The sequence below is a fragment of the Sinohyriopsis cumingii genome, chromosome 6 (genome assembly GCF_028554795.1).
Source record: "Sinohyriopsis cumingii isolate HCF-2022 chromosome 6, ASM2855479v2, whole genome shotgun sequence".
NCBI lineage: Eukaryota > Metazoa > Mollusca > Bivalvia > Unionida > Unionidae > Sinohyriopsis > Sinohyriopsis cumingii.
Genome location: NC_142966.1, coordinates 152644756 through 152657396, shown reverse-complemented (window position 1 = coordinate 152657396; position 12641 = coordinate 152644756). Strand labels below are relative to the sequence as shown.

The 12641-nt window shown below is 36.0% G+C and overlaps 1 protein-coding gene across 2 annotated transcripts in view; it reads right to left on the bottom strand.

Annotated features, from left to right (window-relative positions):
• Positions 1-12641, bottom strand: part of LOC149798283 (rho GTPase-activating protein 6-like) — a 190094-nt gene that overhangs the window by 17666 nt on the left and 159787 nt on the right. For both annotated transcript variants that reach the window (XM_089963427.1, XM_089963426.1), the window contains one exon: positions 639-758. In XM_089963427.1, the coding sequence (XP_089819553.1) occupies positions 639-758 (120 nt within the window). The remainder of the gene's footprint in view (positions 1-638; positions 759-12641) is intronic.

The window sequence follows — 12641 nt, the reverse complement described above, 5'->3', positions numbered from 1 at the left end:
ATAAAAATTGGATTCAAAAGAAAATTTGAACTTTGACTCCTTAACAAGTCTACTTGTACATTTTTTTCTATATCTCAAAATTGTATAAACAGGAAGCGTTGACGGTCTAGCCAACGACATTTTTTTTTTTAAGTCACGCAAGTGTTGAAGGTTTAACCAATGATTTGTATAAGTCACGCAATTTTTTGTATTGCTAAACGTTTTGTACATATTGCGTTAACTGGGTCGTATTATATTCTGGAGTTAACTATATTAAATCACTCTTTTAATATGAATTTTAATTCTGTGTCGCCACCACAAATATAAATGGAGAAAAGGGACCAATAAATGGTGCCAGTTCTCGAAAGCAGACGACCTGAAATACAAGCCACTGACTTTGTAGTCTGATGGAGGATGAGAATGTGACGATCAAATGCGAATTTTTATTTTCTCGATCACTTATCTAATGAGAGTTCCATACATTCCCACTTTCATCTGGTTCACTCTCGGAGCAATGGTAAAGGAAAGATACTGAATTTATTAATAAAATGCACATAAATAATTGCACTGGACTGAACCATTTTAAAGTTCTGGGGGCATTTGATGAGCATTAGTAAATAAAAATCATTCATTTGAAGGGTTTTCTCTGGGTATCGCACCTTTTTGATCTCTTTCCTTTTCTCTGTCAGCCAACTTATCGATAAGGCCACTGAGATTGGCTGATTTACTCTTTTTGAAGGAAAGTACACGCCGCTTTCCTCTTCTTCCGTTTGAGGTATCTGTAAAAGAAATTTGAATAGTGGATATATATATATATATATACATATATATATATATATATATATATATATATATATATATATATATATATATATATATATATATATATATATCAGCAACAAAAAAAACCACTTCAATCATCACCACCATCACCAACGTGGACACGGATAACAACTACTTTCGTTTATGTCCTAATCTTTTTGTGGCTGTGCACTGGCTGCAAAGCACGTTTTGTTTAAAGGTTCACTTTCATTTCTTGCAAATTCATTTTTAGTTCTTGATCTTACGGTCAAACATAACATTTGGAATTCACTCCTGGTGATTTTTCATGGGTCATTAAAAACTAATCAGGGCGATATGATCATGGAGTCTTTTGTTTTAGCGTGAAAGTTACTGAAGACACCTTCGTTTCTTGCAACATACATAACAATTTATGCCTAAATGAAATTGTCTCAAACCGAATCATGCTAATCCGTGCACGTAAAATCCATGAAAATGCGCAATATCATCAAACAAGCATTACAATAGTGTGCTGTCTGCAAAATTTAACTCCTGTCTCATTCATCACGTGTCAACACCCCCACCCCCGCCTTTATTCTATGTTGGTATTCATATAATGAAGCGACGAAATTTTTTCTGAATACATCTAAATTTCCCAAGTACTGACCCCAATTTCCATACCGGAAGAACTGATTTCCAAGCATACACCATATGTTTTCAATTTGTTATAAAAGTGCAAATTGATATAAATTCAAGTCCGCATTACTCGCGTCAGAACATCCGTATTCTATTGAAACCCGACGTTGTAAAATGGGAGGAAGGGGAATAAAGTTAATGTTATTTTCGTAACATATCATTAAACCGATATGAAAGCTTTTGTCAGGTTAATTGGATCCTTTTCGTACGTGATGTATTGTATCATTCATTAAAATAATCACAGTGTATGGTTATTTATTTTGAGTTATTAATTATCATGACGAATGGGTTATTTAATGTGCGATACAATATAATGTATTCCCACAATTAATTTCCAAAATCTTTTGTCGGTAACTTTATCTTGATTATGTATCAAATTTTAAGGGGTGGCTATATCTGTAACTATTTACACCTTCAAGTTTCACTTTTTTTTTAAGGGGGAGCAGGTAGAAACAGGTCACAATTTCAATTTGACAAAAACGTATATATTAAACCAATGTAGGAATGTAAAAATGGCCCCGATCACTGGATTAATAATTAGCAGAACGAGGAAAATGTGAATATTTGTGTGAATTAATGCACGAATGATGAATAAGACAAACGAAAACATAAAATTAGATTAACAAAATGAACTGAAACTTTTGAACTAGCACCCGATTCGTGCATTTTGCCGTTTTATTTATATTTTGGCTCTGATAAATAAATGAACGCATCAGAGGTTTGTTAAAAATCGAAATATAAACAAAATAAATTAATCAATCAGCAAATAATCATGTACAGGTCAGGCCACTTATCCTCGATGGCTGAGCATTTCAGTCGATGTTTTGAGAGCCGAGAGAAAAACATGACATGATCTGGATGAGATTCAAATTGACTGACCGGTTTGATTCACACGTGATTTATACATTCGTGTCAAATTCATCCTGCCTCCAGCGACGTGAGAATTTGATAAATGAATAAATGCAAGGATTTGATAAATGAATAAACATTAAGTGCGAGTTCCATCTAGACAGCTGACTAAAAGGTCGTTCGAATAAATCAACACACATTCATTAAAATAGGTAACAACGAGTTAAGTAAATTATCTCCCTCAATGGCATGTTGGTACAAGTTTGTTTGTGACAGGTGGAACAGAGAAATGACAAGAACTGATTCAAATCAATTGACCTATTTGAACTAGCAGGTAATTTATGCATTTAGGTCCATTTCATGCTGCCTGCAGCTACTAGAAGAAGATACACTGAATAAATGTATGTGCGAATCTCATCTGTAGACCCCTAATCTAAATGGATGAATAAATAAAGTGTGTCCTTATAAAAAGAGGAAGCATAGCGTTTAGTTAAGCTACCATCTTCCATGGCATGTCAGTATGAGTGAATTCAAGAAGACGAAAAAAACTGACAGAAAGGTGACATGTATTAGGACCTATTAAAATCAAATGACGTATACGAACTAGCACTTGATTTATGTATTTAAACCCATTTCAGTCTGTCTCCAGTGACTTGAGAACGAGGTAATGGGATAAACTAAGTGAAAATACTGTTTAGACTGGTTATTGAACTGTAAAAACAAACAAATCAAGAAAGTTAAATTAAGAAAACAAATACTGGCCCAGCTCAATTATATTTCTCTGGATTGTAAGCATGTACGAGTTCACATGAGAGAAAGTTTACATTAAGTTAAAGAAAATCGTATTAATTGACCTATTTTAACTATGTATATTTTATATATACATTTTTGGGAGAACTTCTTCCATCCGAAGCATAATAATGTGATGGATGAACGAAATGCAGGAACAAATAAATCAACAAATTCTTGGTAAGAGGGTAATAAAAGGTTATGTCAGCTACCTTTCTAAATGAATTGTAGGTATGTGGGAGTTTACGCGATGTAAGAGAAAGGTGGCATTAACAGATTTAGATTAACTAACCTATTTCAACTGACACGTGACTTACACGATTCTGCTTCCAGCAACGTAAGGACATAATAAATTTAAACAAGTGTGAACCGTAAACCCATCTAACTTCTTTATACGATACAAGAAGAAGCAAATAAAATAAAAAAATTATTACAAGAACGACACCTTACGTCAGTTACCATTCTAAATGGCTCGTCGTGTTTAATGATCATTAAGTAGTCCATCAAAACGTATAGTGTACAAACACCCTGTCCGAGGGGTAATTGTAATTAATTATTAGTACTGAATGCAGGTCGGGATAAGTTTGATGTATTATTGACGCGTAAAGATTGAGTGAAAATTAGTTCTGGCAAAACACACAGTTTGACAACAAAAAGAAAGATGTATTACGGTAAATCAGACTACACAAGTTTATCTCATTTAAGGAATCACCCATTTCTGATAGCACTTTTTCAAGTTCCTTTAACCCAAATTAAAGTACAAAAAAAAAGAAAACAAACTCTGATTGGTAACAACCTGTCTTAGAAGACCACTTTCCTCACATACCAAAGGTGACTACATAAGACAGGTAGTGTAGTGCGTTTTAATAGGTCACAGAAATCCACTATTGGCAAATTATACAGGTCATCGTACGGCACCCTATTTCCTATTCACCCAAAATTTAACTGTATCATTTGGACTTCACGTAAAATAGAAAGGCCTCAGACTTGAAGTATTTGAGAGGAAGGACTCGCACAACGGGACAGCTCTCGAATAACAAAAGAGGAGTAAACTAATCAAAGCGGTAGGCAAACGTAAGTTCACCTTCATTACTGATACCCTGATAGGGATTGATGGCCAAGAAAGATACACTGTTTCAACAAACTTACTTTTGGTGATCTCGTGCAAAAAATGACACAGTTGTATTGTTTCAGCATAAAAAGAAAAAAAAAAACAATCAGGTAATAATATCTCCTTGTGTCCATAAACATTGCCTGTGAATAAACGCACCTGTTTCGATCATGGCTCAGATTTATCTTCCTGTAAAAACAAAATTTGTCACCTAAAGGTCAGACTTTCCCAGGATATTACTTTGAAAAGTACCCAAAACACATGTCACACAAGGTTAGATCTTGACCCGCTCTCGTTGCTTTAAAAGTTTCCATTCATCGAAGACATATACGCCTATTTTGGAAGGTTATATGATGAACAACACGAATGATGCCTATGATAGGAAATCTTTTTGGTCATGGACACTAACAAAAATATAGAATGATCTTTGTTTTAAAAAGCAGTTTATGTTGTATATACAACAGTCCATTCTTAAATCCGTAAAATGATGACAATGACAGCTGAGAGTGAAAGTTTAAATAAAATAGAAAAACTGATTCCTTGGATAAAAACGTCCACCTGGCTGTATTATTCTTTTCAGTACACGGTGCACATGAAACACGAGACAACGCACTGCTATTATTAGAAGTACTGGTGTGCTATTTGGTAACAATTTCTGCAAGCAAGTCGATATTATCGAAGCAAGACCACGTGACCGTCGTTAATGTGACCTGTTTCGTTCATTATCACCCATCATTATCATCGATAAATATTGGCAACAAAAGTTTCCACCACTGTCGCAGCAACTCCCAGCAACTGCAAAAGGGGTAGGGGGCAGAACCACTCGGTCTTTGTTCGAACTTTTTTCTTGTGGGGTGAGGCAATAATTAAGTTTTGCAGGGGGATCATAGTTCGTTACTACGCTACTGGTTTACAAAGCCAATATCTAATTTTAGGTTAGCCATACTCTCAGGCCGTCAAAGGGTGCCAAGAGAGAGAGAGAGATAGAGAGAGATCAACTGACAAGTACATATTAACATTACGCGCTCACTGGACAGATTAATGGGAGTCAGAATTACTACGCGACTGAAAGAAGTTCATTTTTCACCTACCGTCTGCGACAGGACCTATATTTGCATATGTTTATCTTGTTAACGTTTAAATTATATTTTGAGTTTTGAAGACAGAAAGCCTTTTGATTTAAGCCGTTTCAAAACTGCTAGTTCTGTGATTTTGCTTCATTAAAAATTATGACACGGCAACGAGGAAAATTCATGCGAGTACAATATTTATGAAGTTTCAGTTCGATAACATATTTTGTTAAGTGCGGCAAAAGAAAGTTATAGAAACTGCTGCCGACAAAATAAAAAACGAGGTTATGTAATTTCAATAATGCATTAACAAAAACGGCGATAGGATACAATTTTACCAAATTATTGTTGCAAACTTTGTAAATGAACGCCTTTAGGCAAAGCAATAAAGGTGAATGATCCCTCTCATTTGTGAATTGTTTCCAATTAATGCACACGTTTACTCTGATTCCATTTAAGTAAGAGCTAATTTATTGTTTTTCCCTGTCAATACATTAAACAGTACAAATGAGACTTCGGTATTTCTCCTTGGTTTAAAGTTGGTTACAAGATTAATAATATTGGTTAATTGTAATAGTTCTCAGATAACATCTCTATTAATTGTGCATACAAGTGGTTTTTGTATTGACTTGCCCCAGACGAATTAAGATGCCTTCTATTAAACCAGCAAATGTACTGATCAATGCACGTCATGATATAGAAGACATTAGGTGTTATGGAGAGCACTTTTACTGAAGCTTAAATATGCCTGCACGTGCGTTGATCTTGTGTATGGTCCTATTCCATTTTCAACATATTTGGATGAGATTCTTGGAAATTTCAAAGGACATTACCCGGAGTTTAAAGCGTTGACCTGTTACATTTTGCAGTTTGCACTTTGTGCACCAAGCGTGACCAAAAAGATGTGTTGTCTCGTGGATTGACTCCAAGCGGTTCTTCAAAAGGCCTGCTCTGGTAATAAATCACACGAACGTGTACTGACTGGGGTTAACTGGTGTATTCTACAATGCGCAAGGCGTAATGATCACGACCATATGTCAAGTAATGACACTGGTCATCACTCAGACCAAGAGGTGACCTTTACATGCCCGTCAATGCATGTCTGTTTAAACTCTAATACGAGTTAAAGAAGCAATTTAGAACGCAAATTACTAGTTGTTTTCTTTTAAATGAATTAAAAACAATTATCATTATTCACAAAATATTTTGTGATGGACCTATCTTTCGCAGAAGGATGAGTCGTATCGTAGTATATCGTAGTACTGAAAACTGCTCCAGTAAAACAGTACGATAGTAATATTAGTAACGACGGCAGCCGTTTTTAGTCCACTATTTATTGTGTATTAAAAGTAGCTTTGTTTCAGTCATAAATAATGTACAAGAAGGAGAGGTGGACCAAATTACATTTAAGACGAGTTCCTATTTAATGAATAATATCTGACTTGTGTTTCACCTGGAAAACATAAATCACGCAAAATCAAACGCCAAAAACTTGTATGTAATTTCCCCAAGATTTTAAATGCACAAGATTCAAGTCAAACGACAGAAACTAACAAATAGTGTATAAGCTAAGCCTGCATTGCGTTCACTTATGCAAAACAGCCATACTCTATTGCATTCTTCAGAATTTAAAATGTCAATCGATTAAATGCAAATAAGTTATGTTAAAAATATATCAACACAACCTGCAACCCTTGGTGATGAAACTATATAACGATTATTTTGACTTATTCGAGTATTTTTAAACATCCGTTAGACCCTTGTAAAAGAAGTCCGCCCCCTCTGAAACGCGTGTCGCGTGACATAACACTGACTAGGTCATTCTGTTCCTAAAGAGTTAATCTTCCGTAGGATTTAACCTTTCGTTGGATTCGTGGAATGACTTGGCAAGCACATTATGCATGCAGACAAGACACATGTATACTCCACGTAAAAGATGACCTAGCGCGTCAATGTTTGAGGATTTCGTGTTTTAAAAAAAATCAGCAACAAGAAAACCACTGAATATACCAATGATACCACGCATTTATGTATTCATGTTGATCAGTCATTATATGCAAATATAGAAGGACGCCTGACATTGATGGCATAACGAAAGACTGAATTTAAGACAGCCCGCTATGGATGAACCAATAATGCGGAGAAAATGTATGGACCCTTGTCAAGCTTGAAGGGTGATACACCTTTCAATATGGTGCCACGCTTAGATGCTTGTTGAAATATAAAACAAAAATGTCTTTACCACCAACAATACCACGAAGGTGATAGTATTCGTACTAGATAAAAATGTTATATACGTTGATTCAAGTGGTTACCAATAACAAGTGGTTCAAGTGGTTACGTTGATTCAAGTGGTTACCAATAACATTAGCATGCTTGTTTTTACGTTAGACAGAATCGTGTACACAACAATAATTTTTTGTATTTGGATTCGTAAGAAGATTCTGAAACATCCATAAATAAATGGGTCTAAACAGATTAGTCATTGAGCTTGAAGAGTTGGATCCCAGAACATAAAAAATGCAAACAGTACAAAACTTTCCGAAAAGTAATGATTTAGAATGTTGGACCAAATAATTCAAAGTTAATATGGGCTACCTCAAATAATTGTACAACTAGAATCTTAAACTGCCGAAACGCAATTTCAGTCGGAACACAAAACTGACAGAAGATAATTGGCACGATTTTTTTAATATTAGTATTCTAAAAGTTTTGGACTGTAAACGTTTAAGATACAGGACAATTTCAATTAACGTTAATTAATCATCTTAATTTACAAGTCATAAATGAACTTAGATTAATCTAAGATTAGGATTACATAGTCATGTTGTGGTCTTCATCTCTTGATAGCCATAAAAAGTTTGACGACCAGCAGCAGTATGAGGCGCCGTAGCGGACAAAAGCTGGTCCAATCAGAACGTTGCCGTTGAAATTTTAACGTCACATGTCCAGAATTCCAATTTCACGTGCTGTATCACAAATGCTTATCCATCAAGTTCCATTTTCTAGGTCGAGATTTTAGATTGTATCTGTTGAATTAAACAGTAGTGGTTGAAAGTTATATTTTTCTATGTGTGTCTGCTTGGCCAATACGAATAGGTGAGAAAGTATGAGGCGCCGTAGCGGACAAAAGCTGGTAAAATGAGAAAGTTGCAGATGGACATTTCAATGTCGTATGACGAGAAATTCCACTATTACGTGTTGGATCAAATTACATGTCCTTAAAGTTCCATTTTCTAGATCATGGCTTTAGATATTATATGTTGAATTATACAATGTTGGTGTAAAGTTATATTTCCAATGTCGACGTTTTACGGTGTATATTTTTAATTACATAGCGGTGGTTGATATCTCAATATCATATGTCGAGAATCCCTCATTCGCACGTTGTATGTAACTGTTTTGTGATAAAGGTTTCATTTCATATGGCGAATATTCAGATTTCGTCTGTTGAATTTCACAGCTACAAGAGCAGCCTCCTTGTTTAAAAATAACGAGGTCCATTCACGAGATCGACCTCTAACGACGAAATTCATAGCAATTCTCGACCTGTGAACGTTATCGTTGAAACCGTGAATGCATGAAAGGTAACTGCACCTCATAATTGAATACACGAATGATGTATCTGAATACTGGATATTATTTTGAATTGTCAAAGTGGACATTGTGTAATATTACTTTTAACATCAACACATCATTTGACTGCATAAAAATAAAATTTATGACAAGCACAATAAAATATCCAACAACTGCTGTGTAATTCAACAGATACGATCGAAAAACACAACAATTAAGATGGAACTTTCAACATAAACTCTTTGAATCAATACGTAAATTAGGAATTCTCGACGTATGACATTGACCTTTCAACCACCGCCGTGTAATTCAAACGACACAATCTAAAACATCGATATAGAAAATATAACTTTCAACCATTACTGTTTAATTCAACAGACACAATCTAAAATCTCGATCTAGAAAATGGAACTTTAAGGAGAAGCATTTTTGATACAAAACGTGAAACTGGAATTCTGAACATATGACATTAAAATTTCAACGGCAACGTTCTGATTAGTCCGATAAATCAACCCCACAAATCTGTGTTGATTCCGATGTACGATGCTGCGGGTCTGATGTCACCTGTTCATTAAAATGTGCAATTTTGCTGCATGTAAATCATTCCGGAACAAAACCGTGTACACTTCAGACACATACCGGTAAGTAGTTACAGACATATCAAGCGCGAAATTCAAAATGGCCACAGGATAGATGGTTGTGCTATTCCATCTGGTTTTACAAGTCATCAAACATGATTTTCTCAGGAAATATAATCTACATGTCACCAAAAGAACCATCCAGCCGACAATAGCTGCAAAGCCACAATAAATACCGTTAAGTGTATAAAATGTACACCAATGTGTGCAGCTAAATTTGGATGCAGATAATTGCAGCTTTTAATGAATATGTGATATCAGCCCCTCACCCGAAAATCAAGGGCATCACGGGTGAAGGGCAGATTTATAGACCTACGTTCTGATTGGACCAGCTTTTGTCCGCTGCGACGCCTTATAAGACACTCGACCTCACGCGGACTGAGGCGAGATGACAATGATCCGTAAAAGCGAGCACTTTAGATCACTCGGCGGGGACCATTCACAGTACTTAAAGTGAGCGTTTGTTTTGTTTTGTTTTGTTCTTTTTTAATATCAGATTTGACACGCTAAACTTTCAACTCTTCTTCCTTATTTATGGCAGGAGTTGCCGAAAGGTTACGGTCTGTGGTGGTGGTGGAAGAAATGGAGGGTGACAGAGCCGGTGCTCCATCCCCCGGCAATTAAAACTGAGATTCGAATAACTGGATCGTTTACTATAATAAGGTTTATTTACATTTAGATGGCTAAAATTATTTCCCGGAACCATCGCACAGGTGCACTGCCAACTTATTTAGCCTCCCCCCCCCCCATAGGCCCAGACAGACCATATTGTGAAGACATATGAAAACTGTCAGAAAGGATGCATTGAGAGATAAATCATATTTATACTGTTTTGAATCCTCAACAACTCTAATCATTTTACACAGAGGAATTATGATAACAACAACAGCTAATCGGCAGTTTCTCGGTCAAAATATAAAGTGACGCTTGATATATATCATGCACGGTTGCACTTAACCAATTATAAACTCGTGTTGAGTTCACAAGTACGGTATTACATAACTTGAAAATACAAATGATTGCGAATTGCCAACATATTAAAGTCTACAGGGTTGTAGTCGGTCAGTTCGTCATTTCTACGCGTTTTAAGTTGTATTTAAATGACCCTGTCACAAGAACCGTCAACAGGAAGCAATTAAATCTTTACTGTCCATGAGGGTTCAATGCCTATTCTTAGCGCAGAAACCTATTATGTTGTTTATTTCTTCATGTGAACCAGACTGTAATATCAACACATCTGCTGTTTAGTGTTTACTACACAAACTGAGTGTACATGTACAGTGATTTAAGAGCGGTGTATCGAGAGTTTAATATGCTTCGAGCGGCGTGCATGAGCGTTCGCACACGCCACACATTTAACCGACAAGATAACACGGATGCAAAACAATTAAAAAAATCACCCGCATTAAAGTGTCGTGGCGGCTAAATATTGGCTACAATTACATGTAAAACAAATTAAATCGTGTAATTACAACTGTAACTGTGTATCAATAAAATTATTTTTCAACAGTGATGATTGTTTTTATTGATACGTTATAACTATTTATTATGACAGTTGCAGTCGTCTTTTAAAGCTTTTATGTTTGGCGTTTTTTTTAAAATTAAAATAAGTGGTAATCCTTCCAAATCCATCATAAGCAATTTTCAAAGTTATCACAAGAACTGCCCGCTTTACCGGCAACATTAAGTAACTGTGAAAAGCTGGTCTCAGTTTTCATTCGGTTGTACCTTCGGCGTTTCTGAGTGACACGTGATACTCTGATTTTGAATCTCTAATACAACGAAAACGAGTTCGGTTATATCCACGACCAGGTCCGACACACTATCCATCCCCGGGGACATGACTCGCCGAGAATAATTACGATGTATTAAAAATGGAAGATTCAACCACATAAAACGGACAATAAGTCTTTGAGGTATATTAGGCTATCTCAGACTCACTACATAATAATTTAAAATACAAATAAAGATATGCTCAAACTCTTTAATTTTAAAATGGAAATTTTGGGACGTTTGCTGGCGTCTACCAACAATTACTGACAAAATTAAAGTTTGTTTAAGAAAAGAGTCATTAATAATTAAAGGTTTGATCTCTGCGTGGTCACATTTAATATACTTGTAATGGTGATACTTTCAGAAGGAACAAAACGTCGAATGTTAAAGCCAGTACAGATGAGACAGAATGCAATATGATACATTCAGTATGCCGCCTAACTTCGCAATCGTCAACTTCTTTAGTGTGACACACGTGACTTATTAATCGAAACACTGTGGGTCGTTCTGCGTGATCCCAAGTACTTTGGGATGCGTGTGTGTGTGTGTGTGATTTGAATTGTTAACATAGCCTTAACAATTTTTCAGTCATATCGCTACGATGTTTGCGGTGTGACAGTTTATACTGATGTCTAGCACTGAGGCATCATGCTGCAGACATGTGGCATGATGTCCCATCCAGTCACATTATCCTGACACCAGGCCAACCAGTCCTAACTCTAACCTCTTAATGCTGAGCGCCAAGCAAGGTAGCTGTTAGTACCATTTTTGTAAGTCTTTGGTATGACTCGACCGGGGATCGAACCCATGACCTCCCGCATCCGAGTCGGACGCTCTAAGCACTAGGCCACCAGAGCGGTCATTTGTTTTGGGATGCTGATTTGTCTATTTATCATGTGGTCCAGATTTAACCATAAACGTTAATAGAATGGCTATTTCTGGACAAAAGATTGTATGTAGAAATATAAACAAGTCCTTGTTGTTGCAGAAACAGTCTTCGCTACCGTTTTCCAAGCAAAATGAATGTGCGCAATTTATATGGTATTTGACGGCAAAGGGTAAACCACTGGTTGAATGCATCAGAGAAAAACATTCAAACTGTCATTGATGAGGGTAACGTTAAGATTACACCAGTATTTAGTGGGTAACGTTTTTATTCGTAGACTGGCCCAGCTGGCAAAAAGTACCATAACATAATGACGCAGAAAGTTTCCAACAACTGGGAGCGACACTAGTTAAAAGTACACCAATATGTGTGCTAATGAGAAGAACAGAAAATCTCTATAATATGGTCTGCCACTGGAAGCTAAGTAGCAACGTTTGCATAAGCAAACAAATAAACGCACAAGAAAACGAATATCCGTACCGTTTAGTTTACTT